The sequence below is a fragment of the Conger conger genome, chromosome 5 (genome assembly GCF_963514075.1).
Source record: "Conger conger chromosome 5, fConCon1.1, whole genome shotgun sequence".
Classification (NCBI taxonomy): domain Eukaryota; kingdom Metazoa; phylum Chordata; class Actinopteri; order Anguilliformes; family Congridae; genus Conger; species Conger conger.
Window position 1 is genome coordinate 21,966,592 of NC_083764.1, and position 24,904 is coordinate 21,991,495.

Sequence of the window (24,904 nt, forward strand, 5' to 3'; positions counted from 1 at the left end):
TATAGTAACATATCCCCTAAAAATATCTGCATCTAGAGGTCCATTGCATACTGATCCCATCCTGGTTCATGAATGAGGCATGTCAGATACACAAAAAAAAAAGACACCGTGCTCTGCATTTTTCCGATGCGTCCGTTTAAACCCCATAAGCCTCGTACTTCCCCCAGCGAAAATCCCACAAACAAAGGTCGCTCCTGCTCAGTCTCCCGGGTAACAAAGAGCAGCCGAGGGACTGAAACCGAGCGGGCGGACACCGCCGGCCGCGGGAATCTCCGCGTCCCCGGACATGTTTTATGGGGACAAAGGGTGGGGTTACATGGGAGCCAGGCATGCACAGGGAGCACAGGGGCGCAGCACACGCTTTTGACATGCCTTTGCCAATATAAGGCATCAGGCCGGCCCTGAGAGAGTACAATCATAATGGTAAATGGACTGCATTTGTATGGTGTGACTTCATTATACTGTGAAAGTATTAAAACACACACAGTCCCCAAATAAATCCGTACGAAGAAAAAATAAGTTGTGATTTACGCTCACTTGCTTCAGCCTCATAGCCGGAGCTAGCCAGCCAATCAGAACAGAGGTTCATTGATATCAAACAGCCTGTTCTTGGTAAAGCTCATGAGAGGCCCTGGAGAATAGACTTGTGAATGTGAAACTAGATAGAGATGGTAAACGTCTTATGGATATCAGGACCGAAGATAAAACACTGGAAAGGTGTACAATACGAGACCTTAACATATTATTGTGAGCGAATATGAATATGGTTGGATGTTGGATGTTGCATACTGAAGAGCAGGGAAGGGAAAAACCGGGAGATAGAGGGGTGGAAGAGGAGAGAGGGGGCCTCCAAACCTTGCATGCAGCTCTCTATCCTGTGGATCAGCTGGTAGGAGCGGCAGCGGTCCAGCAGGGTGCGAATGGCAGGCAGCGGGTCCAACACAATGGTCTCGGGGTGGGCCTCGATGTAGTCCTGAAACCAGTCCAAAAAATAACCCAACCGGGTCAGAGACAGGGCAGGACTCAGAGCCTTAACACATCAGAGCGTAACCCACCTCCACATGTCAGAACCAAACCCAAGGTAATACATCAGAACCAAACCCAACACAGCAGCTAATAAGTGAAATAAGTGAGCTCACAGAAACACACAGCAACAAAACCACAGAGGTGGAACACCTGCAGAAAAGGGACATGGTTAACAATGCTGAGGGGCTACTTTTCATCGAAATATACATAAATTCACAAATTTCAGTTCATTTACAAGAATTCACCAAAGTGTAAATACTCCTTATTTGTATGCTTCACAGATTCGATTTTTTTATGCTAAATTCAAAAACACCCGTGGCAGCCTGTAGACTAGTGGTTAAAGTTCATGATCCTGGAAGGTTGATGGTTCAAGCCCTGGTGTAGCCATGACAAGATGCATGCAGCTGTTTGGCCAGGGGGAGTGTCCTCTGCTTAGTCTAATCAACTGTAAGTCACTTTGGATAAATTTAGAGTCAGGGAAATAACTGTCACGTAAAAACAAACGCCTCCAAAAGCAATACATGCAGTGTGTAAATTGTGAGAGGATTGCACCATGGGAACAAAAATCTGGTTTTTGACAGTGTGTTTTATCTATGTACTGTTGCCATATTGCAGGCATATTGTTCTGAATACTGTGGTTGGGGTCACACAGAGGTCGCTAGCTGCCTAAAAGCCGAACTATCTTTAAGCCTGCATCCCACTAAAAAGGAGGATAGACCAAGGAGTGGTATTTTCCTGGCGTAGCACACCTTGTGGTTTTGTGAATGAATTCAGCTAAACTTGAATCACTCCCATCTGAAGTTCATGGCTGCACTTTATTTGGGGGACACCCTCATCTTGCTGCAGTGCTGTCCATCACAAGACCTACATATCCGTTTAGGAACCGCCTACATTCGCCAGCCCTATCCTGAGCTCCACCTTCCTCTGCAATTGGGAGAACATTATTCAGAGTACATTACGGAACACCCCTCTCCTTCACCATGGGTTCCTCCATGCAACAACCTTGGAATTATTAGGTTTGCGTTCTGCGTGGTTGTGAGATATTGAGCTTCAACAAAGAGACCAAAGTGAATGGGCCCCAAGCAGATACAACCTTTTAAATTAGGCTTTTTTCATACTTTTAAACAGTATTTTTGTGTAAAACTTTGTGGTGGCATGTTGACTCGGTTTGCGAGAAGGACGCAGGGCTAATCAGAGGACCACCTGGACAGATTCATCACATAGGCAAGGTGTGTGCCTACTTAAGTTTCTTTTCCACTGAAAAATCTCATTTTCAGTCAAATTTACTTTTTTCCATTTACTGCTGCAAATCATCCCTCAACTATTCAACTTTCAGGATAATACAACTGTTTGAATGATTACGCCATGTGCATGCTGAAATCAATATAATTATTGACCATTTCTATCTTTGGAGTCAATTTTCTCAAAACCTGATTTTGTACGATATTACAGGAATCATTTTTCTCAGTGCATAGTCATCCTATCATCATGAAACTTTGCAAACCTTTACTTCATATCCAGGAGAGTGTTGTGAGCCAATCATTTTCTTGTTATAAGCTTTAAGGATGGGTACAGCATCACAAATTGCATTGTTAGATCTTGAAATTTCATAATCTTTCTTCATGACAAATCAGAAATAAAAAAAAAATGACTATTGGGCACTGGTGATATAAAAATGTCTCAAAACAATCTTCAAACATTTCTTATTTAGAATCTGAAAGAATTATAATGATATTTTACTTGGCTCAGATTATAGATAGCTACAAAAATGTTCAAATGAGTAATTTCTGTCATTTTGAATAAAGTATGCAAATGATCTAATTTACATATTTTATTAGAAGTCCATACCTCATGATAATTGAAGTATGTACCTCTGAAATGATCTGGCAGACCAAACATGCATTTTTTCTGGAACATAACCTGGTCCTCGGATTTCCCTGCTTCCTTCTCTGAGCCTACGTGCTGCATATTTAGTGTCCTATATGTATTTATGACACCAAGTAAAAAATGTCAGTTAGTACCGGTTTGGATGTGATGACTCACCTGCACACGCTGCACAAGCAGCAGGGCCTGCGTGTCGTTCTTCTCCGCCTCCAGGATGAGGTCAGTCAGTTTGTGGATGATAACGTCCAGGGGGCCCTGCTCCTCCAGGGGCTGGCTAAGGTCCAGCTAGGAAGAGAGAACGGGGGTCAGGGGTCAACCAATGCAGAGCCAATACATCATAGTACTCCATTCAAGGAGATTCTCACACGCACACACGCATGCGCAGGCACACACACACACACACACACACGTACACACACACACACACACGCGCGCGCGCGCACACACACGCACACACACGCACACACACGTACACAGCTGGGAATGGGATAAATGTCACAGGGTGGATAGCTCCTCCACTAGCAGTGCTACACAGGTGGTTGAGTATGGGTCCGTCTGAGAGGCTCACAGTAACTGGGAAATGAGAGCTTTGAACAATTACCTCCCAGACACATCACAGAGAGACTAGCACATCACAGAGAAACTGATACAACACAGAGAGACTGATACAACACAGAGAGACTGATACAACACAGAGAGACTGACACATCACAGAGAGACTGACACATCACAGAGAGACTGACACATCACAGAGAGGCTGACACATCACAGAGAGACTGACACAACACAGAGAGACCGGTACATCACAGAGAGACTGACACAACACAGAGAGACCGACACATCACACAAGGCCACAGAGGTAGATGTCTGAACTGGGCTAGAAATGAAGAATGAGCTTGCCTATGCCCAATGGCTCTTTACTAGGCAATGTCTAAGCCCAAACCCGATAGAGTCCAACTCCTGAAATAATAAGCCAACAACACGATATAGCACAAAATACAATTATGCAGTGTTTCCCACAGGAAAGCTGCTTGCGATTGCAGAATGGGTGGGAAAAAAACTTCCTGTCGGCTGCTAACAATGAGCTTGTGTACCTTTTTTTTACAGCAATGGTCGACTCTGACGCCGCTCACACCATTCTTCAGCCAATCACATGTAGGCAGCTTCTGTACTTGCAAATTCACCAACTCCAGCCACCCAGTTAGCAAGACAGCAAGCTCATGCTACTGCCAATGCAAAGGGCAATTCTGCATTTACATATGTTCTGCATGTTTGTGAATTGCTTATTTATTAGTTAGCAATAATTGCGTTGCTACCTAGCTTTAATGACAAGCACAAAACCCAAGCTAACAAACAAGCTAGCTAGTTAATAGGCTGGCAAGCTATAGGGTCGCCAGATGCCCGGTATTCAAAAGAGATGTCCGGTTTTTAAAGTATTTGTACCAATATGGTGTGTGATCCCGACCGGACAATATAATGTTTGTTCTGAGTAACTGATTTAAAAATTGTACCATTAGTTTGTAATGAATTTGAGTCTGAACTACACCCAGTCCATAATCAGATTCCATAGCTTGGTTTATGATTGATGTAAATAGCATCAAATTAAAGTGGACAATCTATGAGTAACCTGATATTCACCATTACTCATAGATTGAAACAATACAGAGCCAAAACAACAGAAATTGTGTCACCGCCCAAATGCTTAGACTGTACTTTATATGTGCATTTAAAAATATGCATCCATCTCTGTCTGTCATACCCCCAGTCCAGCAGGAGTGGAGCAGGGGTGTGATAGACAGAGATGGACACATCAGGAACCTAAACCCGTATGTCAAGTGGATGAGACTGTCCCAAGATGCCCCGTGTCCAGATCACTCTCACTGCCCTTTGTCTTCCCTTCCTTCTCTACCCCCTGCCTTGCCCTTTCTTCAAGCTCTGTGCCCCTCTTCCCCCTTCCCCTCTACTCCTTTTTCTCCGGCTTTCCTCCATCTCCCCCTCTCTCCTACTTTCCCCCTCACTCTATCCACCCTTTCTATCTCTCCCTTCTACTTAACAGATGCTCACAGGATTAATATTCTTCCTGTTCCAAAGATGTTTTATTTATTTTCATGCTAGAAAGTAACTCAAGCTGTTAAACACACTCAAAAACATGACAGTTAAGAGTGACTTGCCTTTGCAGGAAATACTAGACACACTCGATGACTAGACACACACAGTATTTGAGCATTGATTACAACATCCATTATGCATGCAGTGTATTAAGACTTTAACTAACTCTGTGCATTTATAATTATTTAGGCGTAAGGTTTATCGATTGAGCACAGATGAGAGTCTTGATCGACCGGAGGTGTTAATAATTTACTGTTCAAATGCTTAAACAATATTAAATGTATAATACGTCACATTTTACCTGAACTGTTTAACCTCAATTGCACTGCAATTCCCATGAACCCTGCTCAAGCCTCTTCCATTTATCTCCTCCTTTTAGGATTTAATCTCTTGTTTACATCACGCAGGTGGCCTGTCGCCAGCAGTATCACGGCTAAAAGCGGACAAGAATTCCCTGACGTAGGTTTTTGTTTTACCCATTCCCGGATTGCATAGGCTGAGCCCCAAAGCTGCTGCAGTGACACTATTCAGAACAGCCCTAAGAAATAGATAATGTCCGTCGCAGTCTGGTACAATTTTGCAAAAAGCGCACGTTCGAGCCCTGGCAAGCTCCTTGTTGACTTCACACTGAAAGCAACACTGTGGCTGAGTGGTGGAAAAGGGGAGCGCTCTCAGTGGTGCCGTGAGAGCAATCTCAGCTTATAACGCCGGACGTGGGGTTGGTGGAGGTGTGGGAACACTGTGGCATAGGGGTGTTCCGGGCATGTTACCAGAAGGTCCCAAGTTCACTTCACCAGGTGGTGTGAAGTGAAAACTATTGTACCCTTGAGTAAGGTAGGACATGGACAGCCGGGGCAAATACCCAGCTGTAAGAAAAGGACAATGTGTTCAATATCGGCTATGGAAGCTACCCTGGATAAGGGCTTCAGCCAAGCAAATCAATAAACAGAGTGGCGTAATAATAAATTGTACGGACATAATACAAACAGTAGTCAAATAACAGATTACATGTCCATAAATAATAGAGAGAGGGAGGGGGGGGGAGTGACCATGAGCCTTCGCGATTCACTCCCAGAGATCCCCCTATTGTACACGATTGTACACGTCAAGATTCTTGGCAAATGTCTCAGCTGCTCCACACAACGATAACAATCAGAGCTACTGGGGAGAGGAGGTGGAGATGAGTTGTATGTGGGGGCATGTAGGGAAACAGGGTGGGGGGTTGGGTTGAGGACTTACTGTAGGGACAGCAAATTTGGGAGCAGAGCAGGTTGGGGGAGTGGGGTGGGGTGGGGGGGTGGGGATGAATAATCTATGAAAACATCCCAGTATGGACATGTGTGGCCACTGTCTATTAAATTACATAATCTCTCTCAATTTGCAAGACAGATCAAAATGTCACAAAGCTCTCACACTGTATGGTTTAAAGGAAGGCTGTTTCCATCAAAACCTCCATATGTTAAATTAAAATATTAAAACAATACAATGAATCCCGTTACAATTACTTTTATATGTGAAATTTCATGACAGGTGTATAAAATAATGTTTCATTAATTAATGTAAGGAACTATGGATGAGAGTGAGGTGAAATTTGAATGGCAGGAGTGTAAATAAGTATGGAATTACTATATCAAATTACCCTGATAAAGAAGTTCACACAGTTGATAAATAAATGATTGAATTGAAAAGTAAAAAGGATTGAAAAGTAACCTCATGAAATACACTGGCATGACAGTCAGTGAAGAAATAAGTAATAATGCTATAAAATGAAAAAAAAACTTTGAGAGGTAGATACAAGGTTATACTCTTTAAATGAAATATTTATAAGATGGAATCATTGCAAATTTCAGAAAAAAACATACCTTTTTATGAAAAACAAACAGAAGTGAAGTGCTTTCCTTCACTAAATAGTTGCTTTTTTGATAGTTTCACATCGGAAGATGCCACAAATTTGTATACAACTACATCCAATACCCAGATCATGTAGAAGATGTGGCTAGAGGTATGGGATGGAAAGTACTAGAACAATTATGAATAATTAGATAAATAAGGCAGTATACCGCACCCACGACCAATATCCAAGTGTACATACCACATAATTAAGCACAAACCAAACACAGGCAGGGCCATTACTACATTTCTAGGTAATGAGACATACACAATGACAGGCAACCCGGCTCAGCCATGGTTGATCTGATTAAGGTAAATAAAAAAAATTGTAAAAGATAAATAAAGCATACAGTATAAGGTCATTTCAGGTTTAGTTCTGTCAGCAAACCTGTGAAAACAGGTCAAGGTAAATTTGCAACTGAGGGAGTATCTGTACTTATCATGACTCATGGTAGACGTGCAGACCCTTGGGGTATTAAACACCAGAATTTACAATGGCTGTAGGCAAGATGCCAGGCCAATAGAGGCCGAACAACCAGTTCTTCGAACATTCTTATTTTCCTATGTACTTTATTTAACCATAACGGTCTGAAGATGGTATATTTACCCACAAATTTGACACACTTTCCAACCGGCCAAGTTCTCAGTACTTATCAGGTAATGCTGTTGGCAAGAGACCTGTCTCTGTGTTCTCTCCCTCTTTCTGATTGACTGAGCTCATGACGATGTGGCCACCTTAAATATTCATCAACAGATTGCCTAATTGATTACTGCAAACATAAAACTTGGTCCTGAAAGAGAAAACCACCATCCCTACTGTGCAGCTCAAAGCAGGTTCTCGTTTCACACAAGAAGCAACCGAGGAGTGCTTGTGTGTGTGTGTGTGTGTATGTGTGTCGGCGGGTGTATAGTTATCGGGGCCAGCCCTAGCAAGTTTGACTTTTGGCATGATTATTAGAGAAACCAATTAACTCACCATGTTCCGAACACCAAGTTAGCTCACCATGTTCCGAACAGTGCAAATTTCATGACAATAACAAAAAATTATTTCCAGATGAGCTTTGGTTTTCGTGTGTGTGTGTGTAAACTTCTGTTTTCACAAAAACTTGTGATGAGTGACATACACAATCTACTTCAGCATACAGTGACATGGTAATATTGCTCCATTGCAACATTATGGTGGGGAAGCTGTTACACACGAGAGAATAAGAACCGGGCAGGCTTATACGGCAGTGTTCAGACCATCATGTGCTAAGTGCTACAATGTCTTCTGAACACAGGGATGTTGTGCGGTTGTGCAGTTGTTTTCTCTACAATTATTGGACTATAATTATAAATAAGAGCACTTACATGATCGTGAAACACTTACAGGTCCCATATTGTGGAAAATGGTATGTGGACTATAAAGGAGTTGGAGGTGCTATAAAAACACTGTGAAACTATCAAAACACACAGTTCCCAAATAAATCCCCAATCCGTATGAAGAAAATTAACATTTAAACAAACCGTTTGGACTTCCGTGAACTTATGACATCACAACAATAACCTTGTTTGGTTCAGCATGGCCCCATTGTAGCCGGAACAAATCCAAACCTTGGCACAGATGGCATTCAGTTTGGAGGAGTTAACCAGCCAATCAGAACAGAAGTTCATTCACATCAATGAGCCTTAAAGACACAGTCAGTAAAACAGCCTGTTCTCGGAAAAGCTCATGAGAGGTGCTGATGAATGGACATGAAACTTGATAGACTGTTTTTGGTACTTCAAACCACAGAGTCCTGATATCTTGCTATAGATATCAGAACCTAAAATAAAACACTGGAAAGGTGTACAATATCAGACCTTTCATGGAGAATGGAAATGGGTTTGTGTGTGGCAACCACCTTGGTGACATACAGTAACCATGTTTGGGAGTGGCCTATAGGCTTGGAGCTATCTGAGCAATGCCAGGCATTGCCCAATACCCTTTAGTGAAAGATGACCATGACACACATGGTGACATAGCCCAGTAGCTTAAACTTCTACTTCCTGGATGTTTGTCATTTCTTGGCCAGTTCAGCCTGTCAAACGTCTCTGGAAACTGAGCTATGTCTTCTTGAAAAAAACTAAACAACTCATTCCACGGTGCCTCAAATTGAGTAACACTTACATAAGTGAAACAACATTGATGTTGCAACAAAATTGCCAGATGTTTTTCAAAAGAAGAAAATATTTTGGTAGAATCTGAACAGGGCAAAAGTTGCATGTGGGATAAATTTTTCTGCACGGCCATCTGTGTGGTGTAAGAACAAGACGGAAACTAACACAAGGTGAAAACGTTCATGACAACTGTTGGAAGTCTGTCAGTGTTATTGTTATTGTTATTATTTCACTGTCAGTTACAAATATATTTCACATTTTATTAATTTCTTGCCATGCGTATTGTCATTATTTTGTTATTATCTACTTATTTACTAATTTGCTTTGCCAGGGGGCCTTTTACCACCTAAAGTTATGTGGACTAAATGACAAAGCAAATGTAACCATAGTTTGACGGTGTTTGTTGATGAAATGCAGAGTGGTCAGAATTCCCAAACTGCACAGGCCACATTTCAACAGCAGGTGTATGTTTCTCGCCTTGCGCAAGTGCACATTTGTAGAATCTCTGGATGTCAGAACCACCGCAGGGGATATTGCCATCAAAGTAAGTGATCTTTCGTCATTGCTTTTGGCCCCAGGACTGAGGGCCGTCTCTGACTCACTGTGCCCCCTTTGTTTCGGCTGGCACGAACCGGGGGGCGACTGCTGTCTCCGAAAGGTCAGAGCCCTTCAAGGGGGACGTGACTCCGCTCGCTGGTTATCACGTTCTGTCCCTTCGCGTGGCTGTCCTCTGTCAAAGGTCTTTGTGTGTGAACAGTGGAGCTAAAATGTCAATGCATCTCTATCATATGACTGGTCTGTTGACACATGCAATGTTCATTTAGCCTCATATCTTGAGCTAGTGCTGAATTAAAACAAATTATCATGTTGAAAGGGTGAGAGAGCGCTTGACTGAGCAGCCATTTTGTCTGAAGTACATTTTCTCTCACACATGGCGCAAATGAATGGATTTAACGGTACCCAGGGGACTGAATTAAATTAATATCCATAATTACTGTTCTTGAACATGCTGCATTCACATGCATGACAGTGAACGGTTGACGGCAGTGCTGCACTTTCGTGTCAGAGCGGGGCAGGATGGCAGCACAACAAATAAAATATAAGTTGCTATTGTGATGTTGCTCGGTAATTGAGCCAGTTTCCAATTTAAAAAAATGGAGGATTGTGTTTGGTATAGCTGTTTATCCAAGTTTGGGGGAAGCGGAAAAAAAAGCTTTCCATGTTGTTCTGTTGTGTTGTGTCATAGCCTGTTAGGAATTCCATTGAATACAAAAGCAAAAAGTTTAATAATTTTAAACTTCAGTGCTGTCTGCCGTCGATGGAATTCTTTGCCTCAATCTCACTGCCCCCCCCCTGCCCCCCCCCCCCCCCCACACACACACACCAATTCACTAATTCCCTCCTTAATCAATAAAGTAACTTTCCAGAAAGTCATCAGCACCCACAAATGCAACAGAAACAGGATGCCGAAACAGTGATCCACAGTCCTGGAAACCAACCACACCAGACCTGGGTAAAATCATTGGGTCATTGTTTTGGATTCAAATACTTTCTGTGCTCAATTGATCATGCCTGGTGCAATTGACCCAATTTCACAGGTTTCCAATACACCAGACAAGCTCAGTAAAGTGGAGAAAAGTATTTGACTCAAACAACTACACTTTTGACCCAGGTCTGCCCACAAGCTGTGAACCACAGTAAGTCCTGGAAATTAACCAAACCATTCAGTCTGCATCAAAGGACTATTCAGAATGCTATATTGATTACCGCTTTCATGTAAACACCACCTAAGTTGTCTTGAAGATGTTCAAATTAGAGAGGAAATGTTACATTCGCTCAAATGCTCAAAGAACACGAGAACAAAAATGTATCCATTGGCATGTAGATGGTAAGAAGCAATAAGACTAATTTATTATGGATGCAGCAGACAGATGTGTGCTGATGACCTGACCATCCTGATACTAACATCTCTCTGGACTTTGAGGTTCTGGCATATTAACTTGCGAGGTAGACTGAATTCATGTATAGAAAGCAGAAAAAATTCTAATCAATAATTTTAAAAAATGATTCTCACCGATACCAGATACTGGACTGAGCTGGTCGCCTTGAGTAATCAACCCCCCGCCCCCTCATTCACACACACAGGAGTTCACAAATTCCTTCCTTACTAAATGAAGTAACTTTCCAAAGACCGATAACAGTCAGGACTTTAACCTTACCAGAGAACTCTGTTAAGAAAGAAAAGGAGAGAAGGAAAGAAAACAGTGACTTTTACACTAGTGTATGATTCATGTTCTGCTATCTACACACTGATATAAGCAGGTGAAGACTGGAAGAAGAAAGCAAAGTTAAGAAGACAGGAGGGATTTACCAGAAATTAATAAATAACCATGCCTCAGGAAAATGTTGTGATCTTGGTGTGAACTTGGGGTGGAGGGGTTGTGGCTTTGGCCCATGTGCTGAGCACTGCTGACTTTGGGACAGCTCCCAGGGCCTTCCTACACTGAACACTGGCTCTCATGATTTCTAATGTTCGCTCGCTCGCTCGCTCGCTCGCTCGCACGCACGCACGCACGCACGCACGCACGCACGCACGCACGCACGCACGCACGCACGCACGCACGCACGCACGCACGCACGCACGCACGCACGCACGCACGCACGCACGCACGCACGCACGCACGCACGCACGCACGCACGCACGCACGCACGCACGCACGCACGATCAGTAGGGCGGCCTCTAGTATAGTGGTTAAGGTACATGACTGGGACACGCAAGGTCAGTGGTTCGAATCCCAGTGTAGCCACAACAAGATCCGCACAGCCGTTGGGCCCTTGAGCAAGGCCCTTAACCCTGCATTGCTCCAGGGAAGGATTGTCTCCTGCTTAGTCTAATCAACTGTATGTCGTCTGCCAAATGCCAATAATTTAATGTAACAACCACACGTCACTAAGACCCCACACAACAGCAGCCTCCCTTCTCATTGGTCAAAGCCTGAGACATCCAACAGAGCACTTCAAGCAGTCCCTAGAAGCAGCTCTGATAATTACTTCAGTCAAGGAATTCTGGAAGGGGGTTCAGGTGGCTATATCTTCAAGGGTCTCAGTTCTCATGTGTGTTACCACCATGTGTCCTCAAACATAGGGATAGTGAAGGCTGTCCTCTATCATTTTGCGTCATGGAAGCAATCAATTCTGTCTCAGGCAATGCACGACTCAAACCATCAAAATGACTTGACATCTACTGAACTCAAATAGCACAGAGGTGAATTAACTAAGACCAAGGGGGCTGGTGAACCTTCTACTTCTCTTAAACAGGCCGGCACCTTTCCGACAAAACCATTAACATTTCTAAATTTGAGAGGGAAAGGTCACCATCCATTTCTTCACCTGTAAAGAGCAGAATTAACCATCATGTGTCACAACTGAATTTGAACTGGTTTACCATTTACCGTAACCTAAAAATGAGACGTAATGACCCTTGATGTTGAGTTTGAACCAGAACACTCACTACCAAAGAAATGAACAGTTGCTTGTATTGACTTCATACAGCAGTTGCTTAAGATAAATGGAATGTATATATATATTGCTTTCATCCAAAGCACTTTGCAATTGATGCCTCTCATTCACACACACACACACACACACACACACACACACACACACACACACACACACACAAACGACGACTGGCTGCCATGCAAGGCACCAACCAGCTTGTCAAGAGATGCTCTTCTGCATACCACTGTTGTAATGAGCGGTTATGCCTCATGGTCACCTTGATCTGAAAAACAGCTGAGCCTCTTGACCATGTCTGCATTCTTGTATGCATTTAGTTGCCACATGATTGGCTGATTACATATTTGCATGAACTAAGTGTACAGGTCTACTTAATAAAGTGGTCACTGAATGTATTTATATTGACTTTTGTATTGAATTTACAGGAATATCAGTAAATCTGGGTGATTTCAACTACAAGATGAAAACAATGAGATCAAAATATGAAAATAAAAAACATGCGAGTCACAGACAAATTGCAGCTCATTATTATAAAGTAATTTCCTGTTAATAAGTTAGTAGTTAGCACTTGTTACTGTGCAGCCATGTCCCAAACACTAATAGCAAGATGCAGTAATTTTAGATGTATCTAAGCAATTAACTGCTGGTAACCATGACTGTCACATGTAATTAGATCAAGCTAGGGTTAGACACTACGCATTCCAGATCATGACCTACGGAATGGCCTTCAGGAATCTCGTAAGACATACACTGAAAATAACACACTGAATACTGGGTTCAGTTTTGGGCTGAGGTGTAAGGCCAGTGCATTCAACAAAATCCAGCACAGTGAAACGGTTGCTAAATTAGGCTGTTGTCTAAAACAGACTTACCTGAACCATCTCAATGCCTCGTTTCCTGGGGGAGAGAAGAATGAACACAATTACTGACCATCCTGTCCGTGTCTGAACAAGCTGCTTTCTTCCTCCTGGCATAATTCATATCTATACAAATCTAACTTCTGTCATGTGGGGTATGGTGAAGAAACTATACCCTTTGAGGTAGTTTTCTACAGTCAATAGATAGCAAAGTTAATGAAAAAAAATCTAACATTTAGCACACGTGCCAGAACTCAAAGAAAACTCTCAAGGGAAGTCAGGCACTGCCAAGTGTTCATTTCTGGTGTCTATTTGCACTTAACTGAGCCCTGGTTGGGGCAACTTGTTTATGAGCCTGCTTCCCTATCCAGTGCATTCCACATTCAGTCAGCCTGCCAACAGCAAGCAATCATCACAGTAAACAGGGTAAACAATAGGCTGAAATTATTATTGAACCAGTGATCAATGTCTTCATTGGCTAATGTAGGAGTACAGGTCTCAAGTTCATGTTACATAACACATCAAATGATTTTTATGCTGCATAGCAGTTTTTCTTAGTTAATCAAAAGACGTACGGTATTCAGAACTCCACTGCAGCTCTCTGGGGAACTTTTAAAAGTTCCTCAAGAGAAATTAGTCCAGAGGATTCTAAGCTCTTGGCAAAAGTGGGTTGCTTGGCAACCTGCAGAGGCCTGGGCCCGGTTGGAGACTGCCTGTTCTGACCGAGCCAGCCATACTAAAGAGGAGAATGCTCCACATTTCTCTGGTTATGTGCCTATTCTTTTATGAGTGAAACTATATGGTTTTCAAAATGCTCTGCTCTGAAATGTTTTCTGAGAAATATGCATGGTCCATTGCCCCATGGACGCACCATAGGACAATGTGACAGGTATGAACATGTCCTCTTTTTCGTGCTTTCAGGAGAATTTGAGAAGGCATGTGGAAAAGCTGACAGAAAAGATTTCTTTTGATTTTTGGCTGAGCACTTTACTTCACAAAAATGCCGCAGAACCGCTAAAACGTGACATACGGCGTCTAGCTCTCCATTGAAACTGTGCTTGGACAAACCAAAATGAAAATTATCACTCAGTCTGTTCCGGTTTCAAGCCGATTAGAGCCAAGTCTCCTTTTCTAAAACTGCATCGACCCAAGCCAAACAACTGTGGAACCATGGTCAGTATGCTATGGCACCATCACTACCTATGCTATTGCACTGATAGTGAGGGGGACAGCAGTACAGACATACAACAGTGCTGTTAGAATCACAGCTACAGGAGGCTGTGATAGACCTTCTTTCTAAAACAACTTTCTGTGAGGATAACAATGGACAGGCAACCTGGGCCAGGCCCTCCAATTCATCAGGAAAATGAAAGGTGTATGTATATGGTGAGGAAGCACAGACAGTCTGGGGAGAAAAGACTGAAACATACAAAGTGCGCTTTTGGAATCATATTGATCCGATTTGGCACCTAACAGCCGACGTAACTCAACTGAGGTACAGGGGACAGAGGTATGGACAAAAAGCAGGTCAACACACACACAGCAGAGCATAATGCTGTGTTTAATAATAGAACACCTGCAGAAAACATGGGCTGGTTCTCCAAACTGGCCACAGCTTCCAAATGGCATTTTATCGCCAAAGGTAGTGGGTATCACAGTTGTTCGTGTTTCATCCCCACCCTCCCTTTGTGACAGGCGAGTCCGAATCACTCACCTCTGTCACACAGCTGACGTAAATCCTGCCCCCACTGGCTCTTTCGTGCTCAGTAACATGTCATTTGAGACAGCTCATTGCTGGCCCCATTGTACCATGCCTGTGGGCAAACAGACAATCCACCGCAGCAACAAAGGCTTATCGGGAAATCAGAGTGACAGTGGGATGTATCAGAACATTGATACATGCTATGTGGTGATGGCTTTGTCTGACTGCTGACTAGTGAAACAGGGCAAGCTCTGCCCTCTTCTGCTGATATCTCGTTGGGCTATCAGATGGATGCAGAACTTTTACTACTGAGCATTGGATCACAGCAGCTCCTCAAATTAGTCACATTAACACAAATCCCTTCTTGGAAACATTACATTACATCATCCACATTATTGTGTATTTACATACCAGGTGCCTGCATGGCTACAGATAATGGCTTTGCTATTGTATAACTGGAACTAGAGCATGCTTTCTTTTGTTTGATTGGATGCTATCTCTGTGGCCGTGACTGTCTGTGACCCTTCATGTAAATGCCAACCTCTCTAGCCCAAGAGCAAAAGGTTATGCTAAGGAGCGCACTAAGGCATCTTCCTCAGCAGAAGGTCTGAGGTCTAGAAAGAAAGCTAATGTGTTGCAGCCTGCGTCAACCATGGGACCCTTCTCTGGTGAGCGCCCATGGAACACGCATGAGCTTGGGCTGCTGAAACTGACCACAACCCAGTCGAATGTGGAACCGATGGACAACTTTGCGCAACCGATTGCCTCAGTGACTCGGCATCTTTCAATCAGACCCACACAGACGGGAAAACAACCAACCACATTTAAGAGAAGAGGGATGCGAGTTCCCCATCCTAAAGTAGCTGAGCGCACATTCAAAATGGTGGGAGGTGACCAATAAGTATGTGGTGAAATATGTGTACCTGGCTTGTTTTGTTATCAAATTCAGGCTGCTTGCTTTCTGTACGATCTGAAAGGGCGATAAGCTGGAATCCCCGCAAGTGTGAGCTGCTCATGCTATTTGTGGCTGTAGGGAGTTAACCTGAAATGTACTGCAGCAAGAGACAGGTCCTACACTGGGCGTTTGAGGCATAAGCGGTCCAACCTGAAATCACTGAAACTCAGCCACCTCTTTCCCTCACTATGAGTCACGCCTGCCTTGTTAAGCTAGCTGGGAGATAGCCTGGTAAAATACAAGTGCTTATTTGAGAGATAAACAAGCACAGCCCATTTTTGTGTGGAAAACAATGCTGGTTCCCCACTCACTCATTTCTTTATCTGTCAATCTTGATCCAATCAAAAAACACTGTATTTAAATTAAATGAGAAATAGTTTGTTAATTGGGTGTATGGAACTCCAGCTGACTGTCCAGGATTTTGCAAACTCAGTATCTCAGTTTTGGACACTATCATCACCATACATATGATGGGGCCTACCGCGCATAATACAAAGTGTGTAACAGCCTGCCTTGGTCCAGAAAAGGTTCTTCCATAACTTGGCTTATTACAAAACATGACACCCCAGAAATATAACGACATGGATTTTTCAATCTCCTGGAGTTGGATGGGAAAGTGTAAAGGCAAACATAATTTGGATACTCTGTGGATGATGTAACCACATTGTACACTGTGTGCTTTCATGAAAATGAAATACCTGCATTACAAATGGGAACATGACCTGAAGGGGAGGACCGGCACGATTGTAATGCTTCACAATTGTAACAAATGCATTTTCTCATTCAACAATATAAGCACGGATGTGAAAACGCGTTCATATGTGCACAGTACTGTCCTCTACTAAGTTTGCGATCTGTGCATTACACTCTGAGTGAGTTATTTAAAAAAAAAAAAGGTTTTTTACCCACTTAAGTAAATGAATGAATCGGTCGTTTTTGGTTCTTTGTGGTTATATTTCACCGCTTTTCATCAAGTTACCCTGAGTAATTGAGTAAGAATTGAAAAATGTTACAATTGCGCCGGTTCTCCTGTAATTAATGAGGCAATGAAATAAATATGTTGGCTGATGAATGTATTAAATATTTCAATATTTATCTATTTTAATTGTCTAATTATCCCCTTTAATTATGAATGATTCGCAAATGTAGCAAATAGAATTTGTATATTTTCTGTTACTGTGAGGTGCTCCAATGAAGCGGTGACTTGAAAGCTTCCATTATTGATATCGTAGCGTATTAATACGATTGGGAATCTGGGCGCATAATAAGCTGGAAGGAAAAGGTGGTAGATAAAAGATTAAGCTTAATTACGATTAGCGTTTAAAATAATGACGATTATTCTAGGGGCACCCAGAGGAATGCAACGTTGTTGTATTAACTCCCTCTCCACTCACAAATGCGGTTCAGTGCTGGGAGCTAACTAGTACCAAATTCATAGTAAGGGTGGAAACGATCGTTTACCTTCATAAACAAAAAATAAAATTTGCATAGCCAGAGCTTTGAAACAACTTCAGTTGTCAGCCGCTTCATTAACTTAGTGAACTCACTAACAGAAACAAGCATATGCCAAATGGCACGGACAACTTGAAAAGGCTTTAACTGAGGTTTCGGGTCACTTAGATCCAGTAAAAAGATGACGTCTGGAGCGCAATCAAATTACGACATTTATTGCGTATTATATACCCAATGTTGCGGTGAGATTTATCTCTAGATTTTACTAGGTCACAATTCACAATCCTATTATATGTAGTCTCCTATGGAGGTCTATGAAGGCTAATTTAATTCGCTACGATAATTTTGCCCACGGTTGTTCATTTGTAACATCTGGCTCACTATCAGTCAACAGGTCAAACAAAGGTGATATAATGGGTGTTAAATCTACGCTGGAACACTGTGTGACATATTTTGATAGCTGTATTACTACTCTGACCGAAAGAGCAGTTCGGAATCGCACGTTTAAAATAATGATGCGGCTCTTCCACCTACCTGCACATGTCCACGAAGGCCACAAAATTCATCTTCTTCATCTTCTTATCACTGAGCCAGTAGCCCACTCTCCTGCCTTTTAGAAAGGTTTGCATCTCAGCGTGTTATTAGAGTCCAGATGTGATAAATTATTTAAGCTCGGCTCCAACGGAAAACAGGAAACAGTCTACCCACACAAACCTACAGAAACAGAAAATAGTACGACTCAAGTAAAGCACAAGCGAGTGTCAGGGGTAAAGTTACACTATTCCAGCGTTTATGAACATACCAAGCTATTGGATTCAATAAATAAATAGATAAAATACTTGACTGCGTACAAAAACTGTTTATCGGGATGCGGTGGTCGGTCAGCTATGTCTGCCAACGCTGGCAACAGACGCCCGGAGCTCCGTGTGTATCATCTTGCTGTAAAGGCTACTTATTTTCTAAAGCAAGTTGGCCAGCTGCGTGGCTATGAAAGACCTGCCCCCGAACCTTTTTTGCGTCCCCCCCACCGCCCCCTTCTCCAATTTGTTCACTCGGTCTTCCTACACATAATTATTTCATGCGCCGTCCAACCTGCTCAACAACATCTGTGCTTTATCTAGAGGATTCAAGTGTCCGAAAATCTTTCGAAATTAAACTAGAATATTATTAAACAACAATACCACTTACTGCATGCATTGGAGTAGCCTACTAGGAAATAACTATTCGCCATGCACCCCTCTTTCTTCGATCTCTTCCATTAGCGATAGCCTCAGTCATTGAATGTCAAAACGTTTATATCTTTACAGCTGGCTCTAATCACATATGTGCGGTGATTTTCTACTGTTGCTAATGATTTGTAGAAAACACGCCCTGGCACGCCCTACAAAGTCCTGTGTCAATGTATCAGGTATGGCAACGGACAGTAGGTTCTGCACTGTGTCCAAACTCAGCCAGCTCACGCTCTTGCTAGCGAATGCATTGGAAAACCTGCTGTCAGCCTCGAGATAGCTCCCCTAGGTGGCAGTACTAGAACATAAAACGCCATGGAAGTGAGCACAAGCTACCCACCTCCAATACGCGGATGTGATGAAAATACCTCTTGGTAAGTGTGCTATGCTTTCCTCGCGCAGCATAACCAAACTTCCACCCGAGCAGTCCGCATATAGGCCTACAGTTTGCTCAAGTCAATTGGTTTCAGCAAAACATCATCATATAATAGTCAATACACTGGTCGACGAATTAAAGATACGCACTGTCCTGATTCTTGTCTGGGGAAAAGATTGATCTAACAAAGTTTCATTTTACACCAGGGATTAACATGCCTGATGATGGAACAGTAGCCTATAATATTAATATATACAACAGCTAATACATTTATTTTCATTCAATCAAAACATTTAGAATGCTGACCCAGTTAGATGGACCATCTAATCGCCCCCAAACGGTAACTGTTTTAAAATATAAACCATAATCTCAATTGATCATTCTAGTCTACATTTCAACAGTTCGCTGTAATTGGACAAATAGAAAAACTTGTATCAGGCCTACATCAGTTTCCCTGTTTTCTGTAACAATTGCAATACTCATTACTCAACAGCAATGCGTTTTAACGCCGGAATCGATGGTGAACGGAATGTGACTGTGTGTGTGTGTGTGTGTGTGTGTGTGCGTGCGTGTGCGCGCTATATTTAGTGAGTGTGTTGTAATTAGGCTACTCCGTGTTTTTATTATACAAATATTGCTTGCATGACATTTATCAATTTACTTGCTTAGATGCTCTTATCCAGGCTAAATAGTGTACATAATCTTACAGTTTTATGTTTACTAAAACTATTCAAGTCAAGTGTCTTGCTCAAGCGTTTGGATCTTGGATTAAAACCAGCCCCAATTTATAAATTCAGTTGTTTAACTGTAATCGTAAAAATAAACATGCCGTTATATATATTTGAATGCTATCAGATATCTTAGGCAATCTTAACCTCACACAGGGAACAATACAAGCAACCATGTCTACGATACAATCTTGCTGATAGGTTACAGTATTCACTCTGGCAAAATAATAGGCTTCTTTCCCTACTGAGAAAATAAATGGTCGGCTGTAACTAAATGTTGACTTGGCAAACATTAGGAGCAGTGTCTGTGAAATTATGTTTTTTTTCTTGGAAGTCCATAAGGTTCCTATCATATTCCCCAGTTACGGTATTTCATACAAAACTATTCACATTATATTTAGCTATTAACTGGATTAAATATAAGGCTACAAACCGGAAAATTGCACGAGGGTCCTAGGCAAATATTTTTCTCACCACAACGCAAAGGGGCGCTGCAGTTAATAATGTAGTGTCCTAGTCATTGAAACGTCACACAGCGAATGGTTAAATTCAGATGGCGAACTCCGTATCTTCAAGGAAGTTTGGGGAGTCAGATGACTACAATCACAGGCTGAATGGAAAGGAAAACCGACGCGCTTTGTGCGAAGTGACTGTCGACAGAATATGCATAGAAATTGTGAGTTGACTGACGCAAGATGTCACTTGTGGATGTAATTATTCATTATAAAAAGGTGAGAATCCTCGAAATTCATCTTGTCGCGCTTTGACGAGCGATCACATTATTACATGATTATAACTATTTGTCTAGCTTTATGTTGGGCTCGTTCCTCCTTACGCGATGTGAGCACAATCAGACACGACAACGATCGTTTATCAGAATGGCTGGCACTCAGTTTAAGTCAAAAATTTACAATGACAGGGGTGTTATTTTCTTGCAAACGCATGCAATCACATTATATATTTTTCTTTTTCACGCTAGACTGTAAAAGACATTTGCTTAAATTCGGTGGTGAACGTTTACAGCCACGCTAATCTAAATATTTGCCATCATTCGAACATGGATAAGGATGAATAACAGCCTACAGTTTTGTTACTTCTGCGTGTATGTGCCTTATAGCACCAAAGTAAAATGGCCAACGTGGAACTTTAGGAGCCTCTCGCAAAACAATGTCGCCAGACCTACCCTACCGCCCAAATGCGGAAATTATATTTAGTCATTATTGCCACTGTCACAAGATCATGTGTTGTGGTTGCTGTGTGAAGGCGCGTTTTTTTCCGCTTCAGTGAGGGGAATGGAGAATGATGAACTTCCGTCAGCGGATCGGATGGACAGGTATGGGGCTGTACCTGTTGCTAAGCGTGGCCGCCTTCTACTACCTCTTCGAGATCAACCAGACGTACAACCGACTAACTCTGGACTACGTGGAAGAGGCAGCCAAAGAACCATCAGTGGCGACGGACCCCGGAGCTTCATCCTCTCTATCTTGGAACCACAGCTTGAAGACGCGGCTCCTCACTTTCCCGTTCTGGCTGTGGATGATCATTTTGCTCGTTCCGTACCTACAGGTGTTCCTTTTTCTCTATTCCTGCACCCGCCCGGACCCCAGGACCGTCGGCTACTGCATCCTGCCAATCTTTATGGCAATGCTCTGTAATCGGCACCAGACCTTTTCCAAGGCTTCCAATCAGATTAGCAGGCTGCAACTGATTGATACCTAAAAAGTTGTGGAGACCGGTGTGCCCATGTGAGATTTAGTGGCAACTAGCCTACTTTTAAGTGCTTTTTGGCAATTAAATGCTTTATTCAAGGCATTTATTGGCTATACAGTCCACAATTTGAGAACTTAAATGGAATGTGAACGTTTTAGAAGCATGAACAAATCGTTGCAGCACATTGCAGGTTTGGCAAATAAGATAACTGCATACCTGAAGCTGCAGCAATACCTTTTCCCATCACCAGTCCAGCAAAGGTTATGTTCCCAGCCCCATGACATGCCCAAAGGACACCTCCTAACAAGTGTTGCAAAACCTCGCAAAACGTTCAGGGTGAATCTCCTGTTAAGTTGACAGACATTTTAAAGACTGAAATTGGCTGTGACTCTCCAGGATTGCGGCTTAATTCCTGCCTAAATCATTAGATGAGAAACTCAAATTCAGTACGCACTACAAAGGCACATTGCCTAATGGTCTTGGGAACATCAGATTTTTCAGATTCTCACACTCCAGTGATCTGTTGATACCTTTGCATGTATTGCTGATATTGATATTGCCTTTTTATTGGCGAAATTGATAAGGAATGGGAATATTGACAGTATGTTATTCCACACCTTTCTGTATTTATTTCCTCTTACTGAGGAAAACCAGGGCCGAATTTACACGGACAGAAGAGCCTGTTGCAATTACAAGCTACAGCAATCAAAAAAGCCATTCCATCGATTTGTTTCTCCTTGTTTAAATTTCTAGGTTTAACTGTACATCAAGATCAGGGGTGCACAACTCCGGTCCTGGAGGGCTGGTCTGCGAGCTGGTTTTTGTTCCAACCAATTACCTTATTTTTTCTTTGACCGCTCTAGAAATGATGTTGGTTTACTCCTTTACTTCAGCACAGTAAAATCTTTAGAAAACACTTGCAGTCTGTGGCTGTAGCTGGTGCATATACAAATCAAGACATTATTTAACCAATTAAGTCATTAAGAGCAGAAGGTGGCACAAAATCCTGAAGCGGATCGGCCCTTGCTGTGCACCCCTGATCAAGATGCAAGTGGGAATTGGGAAGTGGGAAGTTAACACCACAAGCCAGTCTCAGAATTGACCTCATTTGTGGGCAGGATACACTGCAAAAGCTAGATTTCTGTGATTAACCGTGAAAATTATGTGGATGGGGAAGCAGCTAAAGCAGACAACCAGGACCACATTGAGCATGCATAAAGTCCAGGTTCAGAAAGTAAAAGTCCTCCTCAGGGTTTTGTTCCAATCATGTGGATTTTACCATTAGCATAATTAATCAGCTAGAGAGGTAGAAGTGGAATCAGCGGAGTTGAAGGGTGGAAAAAACACGGCAGGACTTTTACTTTCTGATCCCTGGACTTTACACTGTCCATAGTTATCAAGGAGATTGATGTAAGGTGCAAATCACAGACAGGACATATCAAGGTACAGTAGATATCATCTGTGTCAATACATATATTAAAAATATATGCTGTACAAGTTGCTTTGGACAAATTGGGGTAAAGCAAATAAAGTAAAATGGAACAAAATCTTTTAAAATCCCAGATCTATGAAGGCTTAAATAACTTAAACTCAAAATGCTGTGACCGACTGATTGGTGCAGTCATTTGTTTAGATGCTGGAAAGTCTGTTCAGCATTTTGATTCTTCTGAGTGGGTTTTTTTTCAGCATTTGTATTCCTCCTGAGTGGTTAAGTTTTCTACTTCCATGTTTCTGAAATTTTTCTCCAAATGATTGTTTCCTGCTGTAAGAAATTACCACTTGTATGTTGTCTTGCAATGTTTTGTCTCATTCCAAACGGTTCTCACAGCTCTCGGCCCATGTGCAGTCAGTGTCAGATGTGTACATGTTTTATGTTTGAATAAATGCCAAAAGTAGAGTGCCATGCTTTCTATACGCAACACCATTCTGAGAAAAAGTGATCATTAACCGTACACAGAGAACACTGGAAACCTTTTGAGTGGGACCTTATTTCCTGTTCAATGATTCACTTTACTGCACTTTTAGAAATAACTTGTGTTTTGTCTTTCATTTTTAAAAACTGTTTTAATTTTATTTTACATCATACTTTTTTGATCTCACAAAACACCTTTGTGAAACTGTACTTGTGAAACTGTACACCTCAATCTATTTTTTGCCTTGCACTGTAAATGAGAGCCAAACCTTCACATACATCTGTAAATTACGTGTCTTTTGTATTATACTAAACCAGCAAGGTTAATTTTGGCAACCTCGACCCCACTGTTCAAATGGCAACATCGTAGCCTGTTAAATGTTGCAATTTTACATGCAACTCAGCACCAACTTTGTATTATGAAATTTTAATGTTTTGAGGGGTGGTCCATATACGAACGTTTATATAATTGGGGGGAAAAAAATACTCAATCCTAGAAGATAATGAAGCACAATGCCACTGGCATCAATTGGGAACTGCAGCAGATGATGTTGAGTCTAACCAAAGAAATATCCTCATTGCTCATGACTAGGAAGTACAGATTCTGTGGATCTGTTGGCTGTGGTCAATATTTTGAGTTGATTGCAGTCAGGTTTTCAAAAAATACTTGACAGTCCAAATGTTCTAGAAAGTGCTTTAGAGTATTTTTACCCTAACCAATGAATGAGCATTTGTTTGGGTACTGTGTTTGCCTTTGAAATCAAAATGGGTACTGTGAATGACAAAAACCTCCATATTTTCAGAAAATAAATGTGAGAAAAAAAAAGAAGTAATTTGTCAATGTGTGTTTGTTAAACAAGTTGGGGAAAATGGAAGATTAGATCAAATCGGCCCTAGTTCTTATCTTTGTTGTACTGTTGGCACTTGCGATTGTACTTCCCTGTAGGGTCTTTCAGTGCACTTATCCCTGGTTATGGGTATGCACTTTGCACTTTGATGTATGTTGGTCTGGATAAGAGCGTCTGCCAAATGCCAATAATGTAATGTTACTCTCAAAGATGCCATTTATCCACTCCATAATCTAGAAATACCAGGGCCAACAAGTTGTTCGGCAAGTGTGCAGAATCAGACGTGGCCCAGGTTTAATGTACCTGTAGCCTAGTGGCTAAGGTACATGACTGGAAACCAGAACGTTGGAGGTTGAAGTCTCAGTGTAGGCATGATAACATCCACACAACTGTTGGGCCCTTGAGCAAGGCCCTTTACCCCACAAATGGGGGGCTTAATCTAATCAACTGTAAAAGGATTAGACACATTTCCGGCTGATTGGTACCTTGCATGGCAGCCTATCGCAGTTGGTGTGCGATTGTGTGTGAATGAGTTAATGCGAAGCATCAATTGTAAAGCGCTTTGGAA

At 42.1% G+C, this 24,904-nt stretch overlaps 2 protein-coding genes across 3 annotated transcripts in view; one reads left to right on the forward strand and one right to left on the reverse strand.

Moving 5' to 3' along the window:
• LOC133129631 (inositol-tetrakisphosphate 1-kinase-like) overlaps positions 1-18,980 on the reverse strand; it is a 32,015-nt gene extending 13,035 nt beyond the window's left edge. The window contains exons 1-5 of one of the 2 annotated variants that reach the window (XM_061243849.1): positions 18,722-18,980; positions 18,068-18,247; positions 13,440-13,464; positions 3,070-3,195; positions 856-973 (exon numbers count right to left, since the gene is read on the reverse strand). In XM_061243849.1, coding sequence (XP_061099833.1) covers positions 856-973; positions 3,070-3,195; positions 13,440-13,464; positions 18,068-18,162 — 364 coding nt within the window. In that variant the 5' untranslated portion in view covers positions 18,163-18,247; positions 18,722-18,980. Of the gene's footprint in view, positions 1-855; positions 974-3,069; positions 3,196-13,439; positions 13,465-18,067; positions 18,248-18,384; positions 18,500-18,721 lie in introns of those variants that run through there. The other variant, XM_061243848.1, reaches the window with a different exon arrangement.
• A 1,476-nt stretch (positions 18,981-20,456) lies between these two features.
• LOC133128119 (lysosomal enzyme trafficking factor-like) lies at positions 20,457-24,317 on the forward strand. Its single transcript, XM_061241422.1, has 2 exons — positions 20,457-20,597; positions 21,151-24,317. The coding sequence occupies exon 2, from the start codon at positions 21,166-21,168 to the stop codon at positions 21,583-21,585; it is 420 nt and encodes a 139-aa protein (XP_061097406.1). The 5' UTR covers positions 20,457-20,597; positions 21,151-21,165; the 3' UTR covers positions 21,586-24,317.
• Positions 24,318-24,904: the final 587 nt, after the last annotated feature.